Here is a 23677-nt window from a genome sequence, read left to right as displayed (position 1 = left end):
GATTATCCTGGAGGCCTCCGCGGCGAAGAGCGAGGCTTGCTGGCCCCTCACCTCGCGGAGGTCCTCCGTGACATCGACCCCCCATCAACTGCAGAAGGAGCAGGTTCTGCATCCTTTTCTGGAGTTGCGACAGCTTTCCCTGCCTCTCTCTCGCCTTCCGAACACCCTTGAGGACAAAGAACCTCTTAATGTTCTCCTTCACTGTCTCCCACCAGTCGCCCGGAGACTCAAAGAGGGGTTTCATGGTTCTCCAACCGGCATATTCCCTCTTAAGCTCCTTGACGTTCTCTGGGGTCAACAGAGTCGTGTTGAGCTTCCACGTCCCCTTGCCGGCCGGCTGGTCGTCCTGTAAGTGACAGTCAGCCAGCAGGACGCAGTGGTCAAAGAAGAACACCGGCTCGACGCCGGTGGACCTGACCGAGAACGCCCGTGACACAAACAGGAAGTCTATCCTTGAGCGGATTGACCCGTTTGGCCGCGAACAGGTGTATCTCCGCTGCGCTCCGTCTGCAGGAGTGCTGAAGACGTCGAGCAACTTGGAGTCCTTCACCGTGTCCATCAGGAATCTGGACGTGTCGTCCAGTTGACTCCACCCCACCCGCTACCCCCACGCCGGATCTTCCATCTGTATCCATGATGCAGTTGAAGTCTCCGCCTAGGATGGCCGGCCTGGACGTAGCCAGCAGGGGTGGAAGCCGCTGAAGGACAGCCAACCGCTCACTCCGTACCACTGGGGCGGACACGTTGATCAGCCTCAGGGGAACGTCCCTGTAGGTGACATCAGCCACTAGGAGGCACTCCCCCACCACCTCCTGAACTTGAGAGATGGTGAAGTTGCAGCCCCGCAGCAGAATAGCCAGCCCGAGGAGCAACAGGATGGAGCAGGACGAGACGTGCTCGCGTTTCTCCTTTCAGAAGGTGCACAAAGAGAGCTCTGTGCTTAGCCGGCTGAAGGAGGACAATGGCTTGGTGACGTTGTCTCGGCCCAACATTTTGAGGATCAGCAGATCCTTCTATGCCGGACTGTATGACGCGAAGCCCACGGACAGCACAGCCTCTGAGTCGTTCCTGTCATCTATCACGGAGGTGTTGGACGACACAACGAGGGAGTGGCTGGACCGGCCAATATCCCTGGACGAGCTGACCAGAGCCCTCAAGTCCTTGGAGAGGAATAAGACTCCCGGGAGCGACAGCTTACTGGTCGAGCTGCATTCCGCTCTGTGGGACCTGGTCGGCCAGGACCTACTGGAGGTGTACAATAGTGCGCTTCGGGCAGGGGAAATCTGCAAGTCCATGAGGAAGGGCATCATCACCCTCATTTACAAGAGGAAGGGGGAGAGGGAAGAAATTAAGAATTGGCGTCCCATTTCATTATTGAACGTGGACTACAAAATCCTGGCCAAGGTCATAGCCAAGCGGGTCAGGTCTGTCCTGGAGTCAGTGATTCACCCTGACCAAACCTGTGCTGTGCCGGGCACGAAGATTGCTGAGAGCCTCACACTCATCAGGGATACGATTGCCTACGGGCAGGACAGGAGGGTGGACATCTGCCTCGTCAGCCTGGACCAGGAGAAGGTCTTCGACAGGGTCTCTCATGCTTACATGAGGGACATCCTCTCCAAATTGGGGTTTGGGGAGGGCATTCGCAATTGGATCCGGCTGCTCTACACCAACACCGTTAGCGCAGTCTCGATCAACGGGTGGGAATCGGACAGTTTTCCTGTCAGATCTGGAGTCAGGCAGGGCTGCCCGCTCTCTCCTGCCTTGTTCGTTTGCTGTATGGAGCCCTTCGCTGCATCCATCAGGAAGGACGTGAGCCTGAAGGGCGTGACTATCCCAGGCAGCGGAGGCCTTCAGGTCAAGACCTCCCTGCACATGGACAACGTTGCCGTCTTCTGCACTGATCATCGGTCGGTGACTCGTCTGTTGGACTTCTGCGGCCAGTTTGAACTGGCCACGGGTGCCAAAATCAATAGGGGTAAGAACGAGGCCAGGTTCTTCAGGAACTGGGACGACCGCTCCTTCATCCCCTTCACCGTCAGGACAGACTACCTGAAGGTGCTGGGTGTTTGGTTCACTGGAGCTGGAGCATGCACTAAGACTTGGGAGGAGCATATCACCAAACTGAAGCAGAAGCTGAGCAGGTGGACGCTCCGGTCCTTCGCCATTGCGGGTAAGAACTTGGTTGTCAGGTGCGAGGGGCTTTCGTACTGCTGTATGTGGCACAGGCCTGGCCTATTCCCTGGACCTGCGCTGCTGCAGTCACCCGGGCCATCTTCCACTTCATTTGGGGGTCCAGGATGGACCGGGTCCACAGGGACACCATGTACAATGACCTGGAAAACGGGGGAAAGGACATACCGAACGCAACCCCCGCCCTGACGGCTACCCTTGTGTGCAGCTGCATCAAGCTGTGCACAGATCCTCAGTACGCAAACACCAAGTGTCACTACTTACTGAGGTTCTACCTGTCCCCGGTGTTGCGAAGGATGGGCCTGGCCTCGTTGCCACGGAACGCTCCGAGTAGTTGGACCGTCCCGTACCACCTGTCCTTCGTGGAGAAATTTTTGAAGGGAAACACCTTTGACCACAAGGCCGTCAGGCAGTGGTCAGCACGTCGTATCCTCAAGACCCTTCGGGAAAAGGAGAGGTTGGATCCTGTCGTGTGGTTCCCCACGCATTCTGCCAAAGTCGTTTGGCAGAATGCCTCATCACCAGAACTTTCAAACAAGCACAAGGACATTGCTTGGCTGGCGGTGAGAGGGGCTCTGCCAGTGAGATCCTTTATACATGCCCGGAATCTCTGCGCCACCGCACGCTGCCCTCGAGGTGGATGTGGGGGGCGGGGACAAGGCTGTCGATCACCTCCTATGGGCTGTTTCCAGGGACGCACAGAGACCAACATCAACTGCGCCTGGAGGACCATCAATGCGTGAAAGACGCTCTTTGGTCTGCCGCAACTTGCTGGTCTGCCAGCTGAAAGAACTGACCCCGACCGAGTGTTGCAGACTGGCGCACTCCAAGGTCCAGGGCTACGTGCTGAGGGGCGCGCTAAAGCTTGGGGCAGCCGCCGCCAAGGCGCGGTGGGGAAAGACCACCGTATGAAACCCCTCGTCCAGAATAGAAACAAGGGCCCTATCTGGTAACTGGGCCCAGCTGGCCCCTTCCCCAACTGGTCAGGGGGCCAACGGGGACTGTGTAGGGAGACGACTGCCTGGGTATTTTCTTTGCTTTTTTTTTCGTTTGTTTTGTTTTTGCCTTTAGTTGGTGTACGTACCCCCGGGTAACCAGGAGCAGCTTGCATGACTGGGTAGGTGTATAAATGTTTTATTTTTTGTACATTCTATGAATAAAGTATATTTTTTCAAGTAAAAAAAGGGGACGGAACATCTGAAAACTAACCTTCCAGCTCAGCGAGCAAACTCACATCCAGATAGTATAACACACTGCAGACCACAGTTTTGGTCGCTGGGCTGAAGGAAAGATGCGGTGGCCTTGCAGGGGCCCCAGAACATGTTATCAATAATGATTCCAGGGATGAAAGGCTCATCGTAAGAGGAGCACTTGAGGATTCCGGGTCTGTACTTGACGGAGCTTAAAAGAATGAGGGGTATACCATTGAAACAGAATACTGAATGACCTTGATAGAGTGTCACCATGGTAGTACAGACTAGGCCCTGGGAGCACAGTCTTGGAGTGAACAAATGACTCTTTAGAACTGAGATGAACAGAAATTTCTTCAGCCAGAGGATTTCTGGTTGCAGCAGCAGCGCGAGCGGGTGCTTGGAGCAGGAGCCTGTCGGGAAGCCGGTGAGTCACTGTTTTTGAATCTTTAAAAAGCTTTCCTCGAGTGTCGGTGCCTTCCATTTCTGGTTGCAGCAGCAGGCGGTGAATAGTGGAGGTACGCTGAGCAGGAGCCGACACGGGACTGTTGAGTGAATGAGGTAATATCTTTGTGTGGTTGCGTTACCCGAAACACTACCCGGGTAGTGTCTCCCACCCATCCTCCTCCTCTAACCAAAAAAAAAGGTTCTGTGTGCCTGATTGGTAAGGTAACAAGTTTATTTTTTATTCTATATTTGTTAACAGTCTCTTTGGGAATTTAGAATAATGGGAATGGAGGTCAGGACAGTTGAATGTTACTCCTGCAGAATGTGGGAGGTAAGGGTCACCACTAGTGTCCCTGCTGACTACGTCTGCGGGACGTGCACCCAACACCAGCTCCTTGAAAACCGCGTTAGGGAACTGGAGCTGGAGCCGGATGAACTTCGGATCATTTTGGAGGTAAAGGGGGTTATTAAGAGGAGTTACAGGGAAGTAGTCACTCCTCACGTACAGGAAAAAGGCAGATGGGTTACAGTCAGGGGGCAGAAAGGGAACCGGCAGGCAGTGCAGGGATCCCCTGTGGCCATTCCCCTCAACAATAAGTATACCGTTTTGGATACTGTTAGGGGGGACAGCTTACCAGGGGAAAGCTGTTGGGCACAGGTCTCTGGCACAGAGTCTGTCCCTGCTGCTCAGAAGGGAAGGGGGAAGAGGAGCAGAGCAGTAGTCATTGGAGACTCCATAGTTAGGGGGACAGATAGGAGGTTCTGTGGGGACGAGAGACACTCACGGTTGGTGTGTTGCCTCCCAGGTGCCAGGGTGCGTGATGTCTCTGATCTTTTTTTTGGGATCCTTAAGGGGTAGGGGGAGCACCCCCAAGTCGTGGTCCATATTGGCACCAACAACATAGGTAGGAAGAGAGATGGGGATTTAAGGCAGAAATTCAGGGAGCTAGGATGGAAGATGTGAGCTAGGACAAACAGACTTGTTGTCTCTGGTTTGTTGCCCGTACTGTGTGCTATTGAGGCGAGGAATAGGGAGAGAGAGGAGTTGAACACGTGCCTACAGGGATGGTGCAGGAGGAAGGGTTTTGGATTCTTAGATAATTGGGGCTCTTTCTGGGGTAGGTGGGACCTCTACAAACAAGATGGTCTTCACCTGAACCAGAGGGGTAGCGATATCATGGGGGGGAAATTTGCTAAGGCTATTCGGGTGGGTTTAAACTAATTCAGCAGGGGGATGGGCACATGAATTGTAGTTCGACTGTAGAAAAGGTTGACAGTAGGGTGGTCCGAAATAAAGTTTCAGGGAAGCAAGATGGCACCGGCAGGCAAGTAGTTGGATTGAAGTGTGTCTACTTCAATGCCAGGAGCGTCCGGAATAAGGTGGGTGAACCTGCAGCATGGGTTGGTACCTGGGACTTCGATGTTGTGGCCATTTCGGAGACATGGATAGAGCAGGGACAGGAATGGTTGTTGCAGGTTCCGGGATTTAGATGTTTCAGGAAGAACAGAGAAGATGGTAAAAGGGGTGGAGGTGTGGCATTGTTGGTCAAGGACAGTTTTACAGTTGTAGAAAGGATGTTTGGGGACTCGTCAACTGAGGTAGTACGGGCTGAGGTTAGAAACAGGAAAGGAGAGGTCACCCTGTTGGGAGTTTTCTATAGGCCTCCGAATAGTTCCAGCTATGTAGAGGAAAGGATAGCAAAGATGATTCTCGATAGGAGTGAGACAGACAGGGTAGTTATCATGGGGGACTTCAACTTTCCAAATATTGGCTGGGAACACTATAGTTCGAATACTATAGATAGGTCAGTTTTTGCCTAGTGTGTGCAGGAGGGCTTCCTGACACAGTATGTAGATAGGCCAACAAGGGGCAAAGCCACATTAGATTTGGTACTGGGTAATGAGCCTGGCCAGGTGTTAGATTTGGAAGCAGGTGAGCACTTCGGTGATAGCAATCACAATTCTGTTATGTTTACTTTAGTGATGGAAAGGGATAGGTGTATACCACTGGGCAAGAGTTATAGCTGGGGGAAAGGCAATTACGATGAGATTAGGCAAGAATTAGGGAGCATAGAATGGGGAAGGAAACTGCAGGGGATGGGCACATTAGAAATGTGGAGCTTATTCAAGGAAAAGCTCCTGTGTGTCTGAGATAAGTATGTACCTGTCAGGCAGGGAGGAAGCTGTTAAGTGCGGGAGTCGTGGTTTACGAAGGAGGTGGAATCTCTGGTCAAGAGGAAGGCGGCGGCTTATGTTAGGATGAGATGTGAAGGCTCAGTTAGGGCACTTGAGGGCTACGAGGTAGCCAGGAAAGACCTAAAGACAGAGCTCAAAAGAGCCAGGAGGAGACATGAGAAGTTGTTGGCGGATAGGATCAGGGTAAACCCTAAGGCTTTCTATAGGTATTTAAGGAATAAAAGAATGACGAAAGTAAGATTAGGCCCAATCAAGGATAGTAGTGGTAAGTTGTGTGTGGAGTCAGATGAGATAGGGGAAGCACTAAATGAATATTTTTCAACAGTATTCACTCCAGAAAACGACAATGTTGTCGAGGAGAATACTGAGATACAGGCCACTAGACTAGGTGGGATTGAGGTTCACAAGGAAGAGGTATTAGAAATCCTTCAGAGGGGGAAGATAGATAAGTCCCCTGGGCCGGATGGGATTTATCCTCGGATCCTCCGGGAAGCCAGGGAGGAGATTCCCGAGCCTTTGTCTTTGATCTTTAACTCGTCATTGTCTACAGGTATAGTGCCAGATGACTGGAGGATAACAAGTGTGGTTCCCCTGTTCAAGAAGGGGAGTAGAGACAACCCTGGTAATTATAGACCAGTGAGCCTTACCTCAGTTGTTGGTAAAGTGTTGGAAAAGGTTATAAGGGATAGGATTTATAATCATCTAGAAAAGAATAAATTGATTAGGGATAGTCAGCACGGTTTTGTGAAGGGAAGGTCGTGCCTCACAAACCTTATTGAGTTCTTTGAGAAGGTGACCAAACAGGTAGATGAGTGTCAACCGGTTGATGTGGTGTATATGGATTTCAGCAAGGCGTTCGATAAGGTTTCCCACAATAGGCTATTGTACAAAATGCGGAGGAATGGAATTGTGGGAGATATAGCAGTTTGGATCAGAAATTGGCTGGCTGAAAGAAGACAGAGGGTGGTACTTGATGGGAAATGTTCATCCTGGACAGCAGTTACTAGTGGTGTACCGCAAGGGTCGGTTTTGGGTCCACTGCTGTTTGTCATTTTTATAAATGACCTGGATGAGGGCGTAGAAGGATGGGTTAGTAAATTTACAGATGACCCTAAGGTCAGTGGAGTTGTGGATAGTGACGAAGGATACTATAGGTTGCAGAGAGACATAGATGAGCTGCAGAGCTGGGCTGAGAGGTGGCAAATGGAGTTTAATGCAGACAAGTGTGAGGTGATGCACTTTGGTAAGAGTAACCGGAATGCAAAGTACAGGGCTAATGGTAAGATTCGTAGCAGTGTAGATGAGCAGAGAGATCTCGGTGTCCATGTACGCAGACCCTTGAAAGTTGCCACCCAGGTTGACAGGGCTGTTAAGAAGGCATACAGTGTTTTAGCTTTTATTAATAGAGGGATCGAGTTCCGGAACCAAGAGGTTATGGTGAAGCTGTACAAAAGTCTGGGGCAGCCGCACTTGGAGTACTGTATACAGTTCTGGTCACCGCATTATTAGAAGGATGTGGAAGCTTTGGAAAGGGTGCAGAGGAGATTTACTAGGATGTTGCCTGGTATGGAGGGACGGTCTTATGAGGAAAGGCTGAGTGACTTGAGGCTGTTTTCATTAGAAAGAAGGTTGAGAGGTGACTTAATTGGAACATATAAAATAATCAGAAGGTTAGACAGGGTGGGTCGGGAGAGCCTTTTTCCTAGGATGGTGACGGCGAGCACGAGGGGGCATAGCTTTAATTTGAAGGGTGAGAGGTATAGGACAGATGTCACAGGTAGTTTCTTTACTCACAGTAGTAAGGGAATGGAACACTTTGCCTGCAACGGTAGTAGATTCGCCAACTTTAGGTACATTTAAGTCATCATTGGATAAGCATATGGACGTACATGGAATAGTGTAGGTTAGATGGGCTAGAGATCGGTATGACAGGTCGGCACAACAGAGCGCCGAAGGGCCTGTACTGTGCTGTAATGTTCTATGTTCTACGGTTAATCTTTGAAACTTGCTGCCGCAGAGGGCTGTAGAGGTCGAGTGATTGAGCACATTTAAGACAGTGATAGATAGGTACTTGATTTGTAGGAGGGTTGTGGGTTACAGGAAGAATTCAGGATAATGAGGTTGAAAAACATATCCGCCTAGATCAAATGGAGGAGCACACTTGAGGGGCTGAATGGTCTAATTCTGCTTCACTATCATATGGTCTTACAGAATTTACTTTAACTTGCAATCAGGGAATAAACTGTCCACTTACATCCACTGCAAAGCCACTGACTGCCAGAGCTACCTTCACTACAGCTCTTCATACCCAACATATTGCAAGGACCCCATCCCATTCTCCAAGTTCCTTTGCCTACATCACATTTGTTCAGATGATGCCACCTTCCAAAACAGCACTGCTGTCATGGCTTGCTTCCTCCGTAACCATGGTTTCCCATCCACTGTGGTTGACACGGCCCTCAACAATGTCCGATCTATTACCCATGCTTCTGCCCTTGCCCCTTCCCATCACTCACATCAGTGTGATTGGGTCCTTCTTGTCATCACTTTTCATCCCACAAGCCTCTGCATTCAAAGCATCATTTTCCACCATTTCAGCAAACTCCATCAGATCGCCACCGAACTTCTCCCCCTCACTCACCCAGTCTGCATTTCACAGGAATCGTTCCTTCTGGGACAACCTAGTCCATTCCACAACCACCAACAGCAAACCCTTTCCCACAGCACCTTCCCAAGTAACCGCAGACGGTGCAACACCTGCCCCTTCACTACCTCCCTGCTCACCATCCAAGAGTCTAAACAGTCTTTCCAGGTGAAGGAGCATTCTTTTGTATTGTATTCGCTGCACACAAAGCTGCCTATTCTACATTGGAGAAACCAAACACAGACTGGGTGACCGCTTTGCAGAACATCTCTGTTCTGTGCACAAGCATGATCCTGGCCTTCCCCTAAGTGGTCATTTCAGACAGCGTCCTGCTCGCATGCCCACTTGCCTGTTCTTGGCATACTGCAGTGCTCTAGGGAATCACAGCACAAACGGGAGGAACAACATCTCAACTTCACACTAGGCACTTTACACTATTCTTGACTTAATATTGAGTGCAGCATCTTCAAATTGTGAACCAGCTCACATTGTTTCCCTTTCTTTTAGTTTTACTTGTTACATTCTTTGTCACCATGTTCTCCCTTCCCTACCCCCACCCCAGTGGGGCTGTCTGTTCTTTCCAGTCTGGCAGTTACGCAAAGCATTGAAATGTGAGAATGGCAGAACAATCATTTAATCTGAATTATCTTTTCTTCACCAACACTCTACACCCACCACTCGCATAGCACCTCCCAACTAGAGCATACATGCTGTCCCCTTCACACTTCACTCCAGCTCTGATGAACAATCATCTCGACTTGAAACATTAGCATGCCCTTTCTCCCTGGATGCTGTCTGACCCGCTGTGATCTCCAGCATTTGTTGTTTTCAACGCATGCTATACTCCAGCTGTGGCCTAATTAGATCTTATGCAACTCCATCAAAAACTTCCAGTTCTTGTATTCTATGCTTCAGCTAACAAAGGCAAGTATTCCATATATAAGAGATAGTGTGGAGCTGGAGGAACACAGCAGGCCAGGCAGCATCAGAGGAGCCAGCAAGTGGACGTTTCAGATGGGGATCCTTCTTCAGAAATGGGGATTGGGAAGGGAGCTCAGAAATAAATAGAGAGGAGGGGTGGGGCTGGAGAAGGTAGGTGGGATGGTGACAGGTGAGTGCTGGTAGGTAATGGTAGGGATTGGTCAATAAAGGTAGGAGGGGCAGACAGGTGGGAGAGAAGATGGACAGGTTCTGTCAGGTCAAGGAGGCGGGGTGAGAGGGAGGGTTGGTCATGGGATGAGGCCGGGGAGGGGGAGATTTTGAAACTGGTAAATTCCACGTTTTGGCCATTGGGCTGTAGGGTCCCTAGGCAGAATATGAGGTACTATCCTCCAGTTTGCAGGTGGTGTCATTGTGGCACTGGAGGAGGCCTAGGATGGTCATGTCACTCAGGGAGGAGGAGGGGGAGGGGGAGTTGAAGTGGTTCGTGACCGGCACCTCCCCCTCCTTCATGGACCTCTGTCTCTATCTCTGGTGACCGCCTTGAAACCGACATCTTATTTCATGCCCGACTCCCACAGCTACCTAGGCTACACCTCCTTGCACCACCTTTTGTTTTTATGGGAAGAAATTTGCCCCATACTCTCACTACTTCTCCTTCAATGCCTCATATTGCTCTGATCGTCTTACCTGCAAGCAGCTGATCCAAGTCCACTTGGCCCAGATTATATCTTACCTTCGTGAAATTAGTGTTTCACCAGTTTATAACTTTTATTCCTGGCACATCCTTGTCATTTTCCAATAATTACCTTAAATCTGAGTTCAAAATATTTCACTGTGTCCAAAATATTCCCCTACTATTATGCCTTTCATTTGCCTCGGCTCATATTCAGCTTTCGGTCCAGAAATACCCCCTTGTTTATTGATTTTCTATGTAAAGGCCAAAAACATTCTCCTGAATGCAAGTTAAGAATTTTTCTGCCTCTTTCTTTGCATACTAAAACAATTCTAATTCGTTCAATAGTTAGAATCCCTGCAATTACTGCCTTATCATCCTTGTAATTTCCAGAAATTTAATTACATAGTTACGCCTCTGTCTCTACATTACCATTTTGGGGCCTACAATAAACACTTATCCGTTTGCCCCCTTTCAATTTTTACTTCTACCTTTTCGGCACACTTGACCACCCTTCTAAGACATCATTCCTCCTCACTGAAATAACTGATCAATTTTGCATTCCTTCCCTCACTTCCGTTTGCCCCTTTTTCATTTTTACTTCAGCAAATTTGGCTCATTTAACCATCCTTCCAAAACATCACCCTTCCTCACTTGCTTATAACTAATCATTTTTGTGAACTTTCCTTCATTTCTATCTCCTCTGTTTCATGTCTGAATACCCTATAACTTAGGAATGTTGAAATGCCAAAACTGTCCATCTTTCAGCCAAGTCGCAATCATAGTTGTGATATCATACTGCATGTAACATTCCTATGTCCTCAGCTGGTTTCCTGCTTCTGGTTTTTGCTCATGTCCCTGATTTAAATTTTTGGCTAACAATGCTTTGAACAATTGCTGATGGTGTTTCATACATCCTTATAGGTGTATTATAGACAGAAGTATTAAGTAGATAGAAGCATTAAGTAGTATAAAGTATTATACTTTATAGAAGCATTATAGAAACATTACCAACATTTAGATTTTATTACTGCATATTGAGAAGTGGAGAAATCCACAATTCTTGCTCCTACGCAATAGCACACATTCGTGTTTTGGCCGATTGTTTAGCTATTGGTAAACATATATGCCACCTAATTTAGAAGAACTAATTTTTAATAAACCTGTTTTTAATTGTTCAAACATTTTTCACTGCTTCTACAGTCATCCCCAAGGTTCTCTGGGTGCATCCTGAAAAGTAATTTTGCTGTGGTCTCAAAGATTTTTGGCTTCCAGTAGAGTCGATGAAGCTGATTTTACTTAACAGTCTTTTGTTACAAGATCTTTCCAAATTATGTGCAAAGCCAGCAAAAGGTGATTTTATATGTATTCTGTGATAGCTCAAAGACAGCAAATACTCAATGTCATTTACTACAGCAAATTAAATGGTTCTCATATTCTAGTAATCTATCTTGACAATCAGATACATCCAAACAAACTTAAAACTCAAATCAACTAAGGTCAATCGAAGCAAAATTAAATGCAAATAGGTTTTTTTTGAAACAATGGAAATCCTCTATCTGTAACACTTCTCAGTAGTTACCATTATATTTGATTTATTGTCCTTGTTGACAGGTTTGTGACAATGAATTAACGAATCTTCATCTGCTTCCAACTGTTTGATTGATTTCAGGATTAAATTCTTCAAACTTTGTGATTTTTATTTGTTCGTTCGTTCGTAGAAATTTGGGTATTGCGGCAGGTTCAACAATATTGCCCATGTGTTACTGCTGTTGAAATATCGTAACTGCTAGACTAAGTAAGTAGGCCGATTAGAGTCAACTACTGTGGGTCTGGAGTCACACATGAGGTTTTAAAGGCAGATTTCATTCCATAAAAGGGCTTTGTTAAACCAAACGGTTTTCTACAACAATCAACATGACAACAATTTTGTGGTCACTATTACTAAGATTAGTTTTCAATTCCAGATCTATTATGAATTTAACTTCCACCAGTTGCCATCCAGCAATTGTACCCCCAAAAAATTAGGCCTCTGGATTGCTAGTTCAACTACACCACTGTCTCCCATTTTGTGCATTAGTTGCTAGGCAAACAGAGATTAAGAAAGGTCTGAAGGATTTTTATTGTCATAACATATTCTTTGCAATGCTTTGAGAGGTTATGTCAAAGGGCTTATAGATCATAGAATCCCTACTGTGTGCAAACTGGCCTTTCCGCCCAATAAGTCCACACTGCCTCTCTGAAGAGCATCCCACCCAGACCCATTCCCTATCCCTGCATTCCCCCATGACTAACCAAGATATCCCTGGGCACTATGGGAAATTTAGCATAGCCAATCCACGTATCCTGCACATCTTTGGACTGTGGGAGGAAACTGGAGCACCCAGAGAAAACCCACACAGGCATTAGGAGAAAGTGCAAACTCCACACAGACAGTCACCCAAGGCTGGAATTGAACCCAGGTCCCTGGCACTGAGGCAGCAGTACTAATCACTGAGCCACCATGCCACCCAAAAGTTGCAAGTTGTTTTTCAAGAATAGCGTCGACTTAATAGAATAATCTCATCCAATCTGATACTTTTTTCTCTCAAGTTAACTTTCCATTTAAAATGGAAGATTTTAACCCTGATTCTGTATTGTCCTTCTATTCTGCACTATCGAATGCCAAAATAATGACAACCTTATTGGATATCATTTTGACAATCTAGGTCCAGATCAGCAAACCTATTGTGTTTCTGAGTGACAAATTTTTTTGAAAGGTTGTGTTCATGGGACCTTCAGTATCTTGGAGGAGTGGATTTCCCCAAGTTACTTTGTATTCCGCGAATGGCAAAGCAAAACCACCTCATATGCAAAAAGTGTGGTCTGGCTCTGTGTACACATACAATGTATTACAGCCCTTTTCGTAAATCAAATGCAGATATATCAACTCTTAAAAATGCTGTGTGATCCAGCACACTATAAGAAAGAACAAAATAGTGTAACTATTAGTTTATTAGATAAAATAATTAAATATAGATCTAAATCCTAGTCCTTGTTTTTATGATTTTAATCTGGACTATAAAGGGAAGATAAAATATCCAGGGACCATCTGGTCACCCAATGCGCACACACTTGACGTTATTATACTGAAGCTGAACTCTATAAAAAGATGTTTATGTCCCAAACATAAGACAAACTTTTCAATTTATTTTTAGCGCTCCTTATATTCCAAAACATCATTAACAAGCTTTGTTCCTAGACCGTAAATGTGAAAATTTTCATGATTTCAAACTCACCAAATGCAGTTTCTTTTTACATTTCATACCTTATAATAATTATTAGCACCGGGCTGAATCATCATCTGTTGAGAAGAAATGATCTGCTTCCTGCATTTGCATTCCTCTTTCTGAGACTTCATTTCATCAGATAAATTGCAAAGTTCCTTTTTGATTTGCTCTTTTCCAAATTCTGATGCTTGCAATTTTTCTTCATACATCTGCAAGTTAACTGTTAGGTACTCTTGAGAATGAAGAAGATATTCTATGGTGAGCTGTGCCAATCTGAACAGTTTCAACAGAGTAGGATCCAGCGGATTTTGACAATAAGGGCATTTTTCAGTATCCATGTTGCAAAAGGTGATATTGAGTATATTTTCCTGCAAAGTGACAAAATCCAGTTCATGAGCCACTCTGTCCACGTCAATGGCACTAATTCGCCTCCAGTTGACGGTTTCCTGACGAGTTTTGAATTGGAAGAGGGGAAGTTGACTTCTGTGCACACCAGACATTGATATGGGCTGTGAAGGAATGCTGTCTGTCAGTGGATTGTGAGAAAAATGTACTGCCGACATCCCATTCAACCACATCCCTACAACTTGGGTACAGAAAAGGATTATGGAAGCAGAATGAACAATTGATACTGTTTTTAAAATTTTTAACAAAATAGCATTGCTTTCAACCTTTATATTTTAACTAGGCAATCATATAAATGCCTTCAAGCATTGCTAAGAATAGAACTCGAAATATTACAAAATGGGCATAATATGCAACCGAAATACTTTCCTTGACACTCACTTATTAACTGCAATCTTGTTAATAGCGCATTTCCTGTTGTTTAAAGGATCTGGATTTTGTTGCCATATCACAAAAATCTTCTTTCGTAGAGATTATTGATGAGACTATCAGGGTTACTAACACCTGTTGCTGCAGCAATTATCTCCATAGGACATTTCTCTCCTTCTTGCACAACGGTCATCAACCTGACAAGACGTCCCTCCCATTGTCATGTAACCAAGAGTAGCATTTTCAGCTACAAACCACTGTAAATGTACAAAAACAGTACGAATTAACAAAATAAAATTAGTCTGCCACAGAACGGAGCACCATAAAAGCATAGGGTGGCATAATGGCTCAGTATTTAGCACTGCTGCCTCACAGTGCCAGGGACCCAGGTTTGATTCCAGTCTTGGGTAACTGTCTGTATGGATTTTGCAAATTCTCCCCATGCCTGTGTGGGTTTTGTCCATGTGGTCCGGTTTCCTCCCACAATCCAAAGATGTGCAGGTTAGGTGAATTGGTCATGCTAAATTGCCCATAGTGTCCAAGGATGTGTGGGTTAGACATTGGAAATTACAGAAATGGGGCTGGGTGGGATAATCTTCAGAGGGGTGGCATGGACTTGTTGGGCCAAAGGGCCTGCTTCCACACTGTGGGGATTCTATGATTCAAAGAAGTACCTAAGCACTGCCAGAGAGAAAGTAAGTATTCAATACTGATTAACACTACAAACAAGGAACTATCAAGCACAAAATTCAAGAGTGTTAAAATGTAAACGTGCTACGATTCTAATACATATGCAATCAGGATGAGCTAAACAAAGGCAGAACCACCGAATTGTACAAAATAAAACCAGCTCACTGTGAAGTGATAAAACCCCATAATAACTGTAAAATACCTACATTCTGTGCGATTTTGTTTGTCTTTTGCGAAACTGCAAAATATAACTAGGATTCAAAATGCAATGGATCTGCTAAACTTATAAGAAACTCAATTCAGTGAGAATTGAGATAGATTAACTCTAGTCAGTAGTTGTTTTATATTGTAAAGCAGCATATATGAAGTGAAGTATGTATAATTAGTCTTGACTCTAATTACAGCTTTCTTAACAAAATGGCTTCTTAGGATGTACGGATCTTCATTCAGTGATCACTGCAAAATACAATGTTTAATTCAATTTTCATATTTAAGTCAGACTTTTAAAACATTTGTTTCAAGAAATTCATGACGGCAGCATTCATTTAGTAGTCTACACCCTTCAGAGCACATTTTAATTACTATGCTATAGTTTGCTCTGAATGTATGTTACTGTTTAAGCAGCATGAAAATCCTATAAAGTATGAGTTGCAGCATTTCTACTCTTTTACCGTGTCTTAAGATTGCTGACAATCGATAACTGTTTATATTCAAATTCACAATTTTTGTCACTTCATACATTTAATATTTCAGTTTTTCATGCTAAACTAAAAGTGAGAAAAGCTAATATTTCTAAATAAGCAACAGAAACTAAATTCAAGTGTTCATGCGCATAACTAAACAATTGACAGAAAACTGTATCAGAGATAATGGGAACTGCAGATGCTGGAGAATCCAAGATAATAAAATGTGAGGCTGGATGAACACAGCAGGCCAAGCAGCATGTGAGGAGCACAAAAGCTGACGTTTCGGGCCTAGACCCTTCATCAGAGAGGGGGATGGGGTGAGGGTTCTGGAATAAATAGGGAGAAAGGGGGAGACTGACTGAAGATGGAGAGAAAAGAAGATAGGTGGAGAGAGTATAGGTGGGGAGGTAGGGAGGGGATAGGTCAGTCCAGGGAAGACGGACAGGTCAAGGAGGTGGGATGAGGTTAGTAGGTAGGAGATGGGGGTGCGGCTTGGGGTGGGTGGAAGGGATGGGTGGGAGGAAGAACAGGTTAGGGAGGCAGAGACAGGTTGGACTGGTTTGGGGATGCAGTGGGTGGAGGGGAAGAGCTGGGCTGGTTGTGTGGTGCAGTGGGGGAAGGGGACGAACTGGGCTGGTTTAGGGATGCGGTGGGGGAAGGGGAGATTTTGAAGCTCGAAAAGTCCACATTAGGCTGCAGGGTTCCCAAGTGGAATATGAGTTGCTGTTCCTGCAACCTTCGGGTGGCATCATTGTGGCACTGCAGGAGGCCCATGATGGACATGTCATCTAAAGAATGGGAGGGGGAGTGGTTGTAGGCTGCAGCGGGACATTGACAGGATGCAGAGATGGGCTGAGAGGTGGCAGATGGAGTTCAACCTGGATAAATGCGAGGTGATGCATTTTGGAAGGTCGAATTTGAAAGCTGAGTACAGGATTAAGGATAGGATTCTTGGCAGTGTGGAGGAACAGATGGATCTTGGTGTGCAGATACATAGATCCCTTAAAATGGCCACCCAAGTGGACAGGGTTGTTAAGAAAGCATATGGTGTTTTGGCTTTCATTAACAGGGGGATTGAGTTTAAGAGTCGTGAGATCTTGTTGCAGCTCTATAAAACTTTGGTTAGACCGCACTTGGAATACTGCGTCCAGTTCTGGGCGCCCTATTATAGGAAAGATGTGGGTGCTTTGGAGAGGGTTCAGAGTAGGTTTACCAGGATGCTGCCTGGACTGGAGGGCTTATCTTATGAAGAGAGGTTGACTGAGCTCGGTCTCTTTTCATTGGAGAAAAGGAGGAGGAGAGGGGACCTAATTGAGGTATACAAGATAATGAGAGGCATAGATAGAGTTGATAGCCAGAGACTATTTCCCAGGGCAGAAATGGCTAGCACGAGGGGTCATAGTTTTAAGCTGGTTGGTGAAAAGTATAGAGGGGATGTCAGAGGCAGGTTCTTTACGCAGAGAGTTGTGAGAGCATGGAATGCGTTGCCAGCAGCAGTTGTGGAAGCAAGGTCATTGGGGTCATTTAAGAGACTGCTGGACATGTATATGGTCACAGAAATTTGAGGGTGCATACATGAGGATCAATGGTCGGCACAACATTGTGGGCTGAAGGGCCTGTTCTGTGCTGTACTGTTCTATGTTCTATGTTCTCAATGGTTTGCGACTGGGAGGTGCAGTTGTTTGTTGCGAACCAAGCGGAGGTGTTCTGCAAAGCGGTCCCCTAGCCTCCGCTTGGTTTCCCCAATGTAGAGGAAGCCACACCGGGTACAGTGGATGCAGTATACCACATTGGCAGATGTGCAGGTGAACCTCTGCTTAATGTGGAATGTCATCTTGGGGCCTGGGATAGGAGTGAGGGAGGTGGTGTGGGGGCAGGTGTAGCATTTCCTGCGGTTGCAGGGGAAGGTGCCGGGTGTGGTGGGGTTGGAGGGCAGTGTGGAGCAAACAAGGGAGTCACGGAGAGAGTGATCTCTCCGGAAAGCAGACAGGGGTGGGGATGGAAAAATGTCTTGGGTGGTGGGGGTCGGATTGTAGATGGCGGAAGTGTCGGAGGATGATGCGTTCTATCCGGAGGTTGGTGGGGTGGTGTGTGAGAACGAGGGGGATCCTCTTGGGGCGGTTGTGGCGGGGGCGGGGTGTGAGGGATGTGTTGCAGGAAATGCGGGAGATGCTGTCAAGGGCGTTCTCGATCACTGCGGGGGGAAAGTTGCGGTCCTTGAAGAACTTGGACATCTGGAATGTGCAGGAGTGGAATGTCTTATCGTGGGAGCAGATGCGGCGGAGGCGGAGGAATTGGGAATAGGGGGTGGAATTTTTGCAGGAGGGTGGGTGGGAGGAAGTGTATTCTAGGTAGCTGTGGGAGTCGGTGGGCTTGAAATGGACATCAGTTACAAGCTGGTTGCCTGAGATGGAGACTGAGAGATCCAGGAAGGTGAGGGATGTGCTGGAGATGGCCCAGGTGAACTGAAGGTTGGGGTGGAAGGTGTTGGTGAAGTGGATGAACTGCTCGAGCTCCTCTGGGGAGCAAGAGGCGGCGCCGATACAGTCATCAATGTAACGGAGGATAAGGTGGGGTTTGGGGCCTGTGTAGGTGCGGAAGAGGGACTGTTCCACGTAACCTACAAAGAGGCAGGCATAGCTGGGGCCCATGCGGGTGCCCATGGCCACCCCCTTAGTCTGTAGGAAGTGGGAGGAGTCGAAAGAGAAGTTGTTGAGGGTGAGGACGAGTTCGGCGAGGCAGATAAGGGTGTCGGTGGAGGGGGACTGGTCGGGCCTGCGGGACAGGAAGAAGCGGAGGGCCTTGAGGCCATCTGCATGCGGAATGCAGGTGTATAGGGACTGGACGTCCATGGTGAAAATGAGGTGTTGGGGGCCAGGGAATTGGAAGTCCTGGAGGAGGTGGGGGGCGTGGGTGGTGTCACGGACGTAGGTAGGGAGTTCCTGGACCAAAGGGGAGAAAATGGAGTCCAGATAGGTGGAGATGAGTTCGGTGGGGCAGGAGCAGGCTGAGACGATGGGTCGACCAGGGCAGGCAGGTTTGTGGATTTTGGGAAGGAGATAGAAACGGGCCTTGCGGGGTTGGGGAACAATGAGGTTGGAGGCTGTGGGTGGGAGGTCCCCTGAGGTGATGAGGTCATGAATGGTGTTGGAGATGATGGTTTGGTGCTCGGGTGTGGGGTCATGATCGAGGGGGCGGTAGGTGGTGGTGTCGGAGAGTTGGCGTCTGGCCTCGGCGATGTAGAGGTCAGTGCGCCAAACTACCACTGCGCCACCCTTGTCTGCGGGTTGGATGGTGAGGTTGGGGTTGGAGCAGAGGGCTGCCCGTTCTGCAGGGGAGAGGTTGGAGTGGGTGAGAGGGGTGGAGAGGTTGAGGCGGTTAATGTCTCGACGGCAGTTGGAGATGAAGAGGTCAAGGGAGGGTAGGAGGCCTGGGGGTGGTGTCTAGGAGGAGGACTTGTGTTGGAAGCGGGTGAAGGGGTCAGTGGAGGGAGGGTTGGGCTCCCGGTTGAAGAAGTAGGCGTGGAGGCGAAGGCGGCGGAAAAACTGCTCTATGTCCAATCGTGACTGGTATTCGTTGATGTGTGGTTTAAGGGGGACAAAGGTGAGCCCCTTACTAAGGTCTGACCGTTCATCCTCAGTCAGTGGGAGGTCTGGGGGGATGGTGAAGATGCGGCAGGGTTCAGTGTGGCTGTCTTCTCTGGGGTTGCTGCCTGTGGAGGTTGTGGGCGGAGCGATGAGGTCGTCGGCCGTGGGCAGGCTTCCGTCGGCGTCGGCCGTGGGCGGGGTCTGACAGAAAACTGATCTGATTTGATTTATTGTAGTCACATGTACCTAAGTATAGTGAAAAGCATAGTTTTGTGAACAGTACAGGTAAGGTAACAGCAAACAAAACATACAGATCACAGATCTCTGCTGAGATACAGTGAGGCCTACAAGGTTACAACTGCACAGAAGGTATGCAAAGCAAGATCAACATTGGCAACGCCAACATTATTTGAAGTTAGAGGGTCCATTCAGCAGTCTAATAACAGCAGGGGAGAAGCTGTTCTTGAACGTGTTGGTGCGTGCATTCAAGCTTCTGTGTCTTCTGCCAAATGGAAGAGGTTGGAAGAGAACATTATTGGGATGGAAGGGGTCTTTGATGATGTTGGCAGTTTTTCCACAGCAACGAGAAGTATAAATGGAGTCCATGGATGGGAAGTTGGCTTCCATGATGGTCTGGGCTGTGCACACAGCTTTCTGTAGTTTCTTACAGTCCTGGGCAGAGCAGTTGCCATGCCAGGCTATTATGCACCCAGAGAAAATGCATCTGTAAAAGCTGGTAAGGGTCCTTATGGATATGCCGAATTTCTTAAGCAACCTGAGGAAGATGTGTTGTTCTGCCTTAGAATAGAAGAATAGAATAGATTCCCTACAGTGGGCCCATCATGCACACACTGACCTTTGAACAGTATCACTCCCGGACCTACCCGATCCCTGTAATCCCGCATTTCCCCTGGCTAACCCACCTAGCCTGTGCATCCCTAGGCACTAAGGGCAATTTACCACAGCCAATCCACCTAACATGCATATCTTTAGGTGGTGGGAGGAAACCAGATCACCCAGAGGAAACCCAAATAGAACACATGGAGAATATACAAGATCCACACAATCACCCAAGGATTGATATCGAACCTGTGTCCCTGGCACTGTAAGGCAGCAGTCCTAACCACTCAGCCAGCGTGCCTTCTTGACTGTTGCATCTACATGGGAAGTCCATGACAGATTGTCAGTTATTGTTAGTCTTAGGAAATTTATGCTCTCCATCCCCTCGACCTCAGCTCCGTCAACGTAGATGGGGGCATGTTCTCTTCCTTTCTTCCGTGAGGCCTGTCCAGTGCCATATGCCTTAAGGAAAAGTAGAAGCAGAACTCAGAAGACTAATAAATGAAGGCATCTTCAAGCCAGTCTAATCTGCAGAATGGGCACCAACAGTCGTAGCATGTCTGAAGCTCACTGTGTCAGTTCGCTTTTGTGGGGATTCTAAACAAACAGTAAAGCATTTTTAGCAGTTGGATAAATACACAATCCCTTGGAGAGAGAATTTCAGTGCAAAGCTGCAGGATGTTCTCCTTCGTGATGCTTGACATGAGCCATGTTTACTTGCAATTGTATGTAGACCAAGATTCTCAGAAGTATGCTGCAATTGGTACTAATAAGGTTTCTTACCAATACATGAGGCTGCCATTTGAGGTATCATCAGCCTGTTCAATTTTTCAGTGAATACTTTGCAAGTTTTACCTTAGGTCGTCCTTTACCTAGGTGACATGCCTGAAAATAGAAAAATAATAAGGAAACTGAGAACTTGGATACAGTCCTAAGATATTTTTCCAAGGCAGGTGTATGGCTAACAGGGAAAATATGTGTTCCAGGCCTCCCAAGTGGCCTACAATGTCCAAGGCTTGACAAGACTGGGTTACACCTATTACAAGATAAAGTGAGAATAATCAAAGGTGCCCCAGCCCCCATATCTGTCTAGGAATTAAAATCATTTCTGGAACTGGTAAATTATTATGAAAAGTTCACACACAATATGGGATCCATCCTAGCACTATTGCATCAACTTCTTAAAAAAGAAGTCAGCCTTGGAAATGGTCTCATAGATAAGCCCTAGCTTTCAATGAAGTTAAAAAAAATCATCCTCTAACATGTTGGCACACTGATCCCAAGGAAGATCTGGTATTGACGTGCAAAATCTAATCTCCTTGCATCGGGACAGTATTAGCTCATAGGTGGCCCACTGGAGAGGAATGCCCAATAACTTATTCATCTACACTTTGGCTAATCAAGAGTGCAAATACACCCAAATGGAAAAAGGTGACTTGGTAGTTGCATTGGGGTCAAAATTCCACCAATACTGTTATAGATGAAGATTTGTGATAATTTAGGACCACAAACGCCTACATTGTCCGCTTAAAGGGATTAAAGCAGTGCCTTATCCTGAAGTGGGTCTAGTATTAAGTGCTTGAAATTATAAATCAGAACATCGCCCAAGAGGCCAAGTAGAGAATACTGATGCATTGCGCCGTCTTCCGTTAGCAGATATACCACCTGTGGTGCCACCAGTGGAAGAGTGTCATAACAATGAATTTTCTGGACATATTACCAGTTATAGCTAACAATATCACACTTTGAATGCAGAAAGATCCAATCTTTTCCAAACTGAAACAACTGACATTAATGTGGGGAACCAAAGAGTTGTTGCAGCTAGAATTAAAACACGGTCAGATCAGCTCAAGATAGAGGATGGCATATTGTTGTGCAGATCGAGAGTATTTGTCCTGAACAAAGCTTGTTTGAATTCCACCAGGGCCAACCAGGGGTATCCAAAATGAAGATGGTGGCAATGAGTTATGTCTGGTGGCCAGACTTCGATATAAAGATGGAGGGTTGGTGATACAGTGCCCAGACTGCCAACAGGGGCAAAAATTACCACCAGCAGCTACCCCACATCTGTGGGAATGGCTGGGTAAACCTTGGATTCGGCTGTCAGTTGACTATGCAGGACATAGAACATAGAACAGTACAGCACAGGAAAAGGTCCTTCGGCCCATGATGGTGCAGTAAAAATAATGTCTAATTAAACTAAGCCCTTCTGCCTTTTGTCCACATTCCTCCATTCCTTGCATATTCATGTGCTTCTTTAAAAGTCCCATAAACACGCCGATGGTATCTGCCTCCATCACCATCCTAGCAATACATTCAAGATTCCTACCACTCTCCATGTAAAGAAGTGTCCCTTACATGTCCTTTGAACTTTCCCCTCCCAACATGAATGCATGCACCCTAATATTAGACATTTCAACTCTGGGAAAAGGATTCTGACTGTCAAACCTATCTATATATTTCATAATTTTATAGCCTTCTATCAAGTCTCCCCTCAGTCTCTGAGATAACAAAGTGTAGAGCTGGATGAACACAGCAGGCCAAGCAGCATCACAAGAGCAGGAAAGCTGACATTTCGGGTCTGGACCCTTCTTCAGAAATGGGGAAAGGGAAGGGAAGGGGATTCTGAAATAAATGGAGAGGGAGGGAAGTGCAGATGCAAGATGGATAAAGGAACAGATAGGTGGAGAGGAGACAGACAGGTCAAAGAGGTGGGGATGGAGCCATTAAAGGTGAGTGTAGGTGGGGATCTCCCAAAGTGCAGTACCTCACACTTTACCAGATTATATTGCATCTGACATTTCTCCACCCATATCTTCAGCTGATCTATGTCTCGCTGTATCCTTTCACAACCTTCTACACTACCCACTATTTTTGTGTTGTCTGCAAACTTACTATCCCACACATCCAAGTCATTTATATATATTTGTCACAAACAGCAGAGCTCCCAGTATGGAGCTCTGTGGAACATCACTAGTCACAGACCTCCAGCCGGAAAGACACCCTTCCACCACTATCCTCTGTCTTCTATGGATAAGCCAATTCAATCACCTTTGTCACTCTTGAAAAAATTCAATCAAGTTCATAAGACATGGCTTACCGCACACAAAGTCATGCTGACTGTCCCTAATTAGGCCAGGCTTATCCAAATGCATATAAACCCTATCCCTTGGAATTCTTTCCAACTGCTTCCCAACCAAATAGGTATGAGTCACTGATCTATAGTTTCCTGGATTATCTCTATTTCCCTATTTCCTCACAATCCAAGGGTCCCTTACCTTGCCATCCTTGTTGTTCCTCCTTACTGGAAAATGCCAATCCTGATCTTTACACAAAACCCACATGTTAAATGTGGACTGGCCCAATAACAACTTCTCCCAATTAACACTGCCTAGTTCCAGCCTAATACTGACATAATTTGCCTGCTCTCAATTTAGTACTTTCCTGCAAGATCCTGATTTATCCTTATTCATAGTTATCTTAAAATTTGAAAAGTTGTGATCACTGTTTCCAAAATGCTCTCTCACTGAAAGGCCAGTCACGAGG

At 46.7% G+C, this 23677-nt stretch overlaps 1 protein-coding gene across 1 annotated transcript in view; it reads right to left on the bottom strand.

Moving 5' to 3' along the window:
• LOC125453243 (cilium assembly protein DZIP1-like) overlaps nucleotides 1-23475 on the bottom strand; it is a 100569-nt gene extending 77094 nt beyond the window's left edge. The window contains exons 1-4 of the mRNA XM_059646960.1: nucleotides 23410-23475; nucleotides 20987-21016; nucleotides 20469-20593; nucleotides 13593-14037 (exon numbers count right to left, since the gene is read on the bottom strand). Coding sequence (XP_059502943.1) covers nucleotides 13593-14037; nucleotides 20469-20593; nucleotides 20987-21016; nucleotides 23410-23475 — 666 coding nt within the window. The remainder of the gene's footprint in view (nucleotides 1-13592; nucleotides 14038-20468; nucleotides 20594-20986; nucleotides 21017-23409) is intronic.
• Nucleotides 23476-23677: the final 202 nt, after the last annotated feature.

Source organism: Stegostoma tigrinum, chromosome 6 (assembly GCF_030684315.1).
Source record: "Stegostoma tigrinum isolate sSteTig4 chromosome 6, sSteTig4.hap1, whole genome shotgun sequence".
Classification (NCBI taxonomy): domain Eukaryota; kingdom Metazoa; phylum Chordata; class Chondrichthyes; order Orectolobiformes; family Stegostomatidae; genus Stegostoma; species Stegostoma tigrinum.
This window is presented reverse-complemented; position numbering and strand designations above follow the sequence as displayed.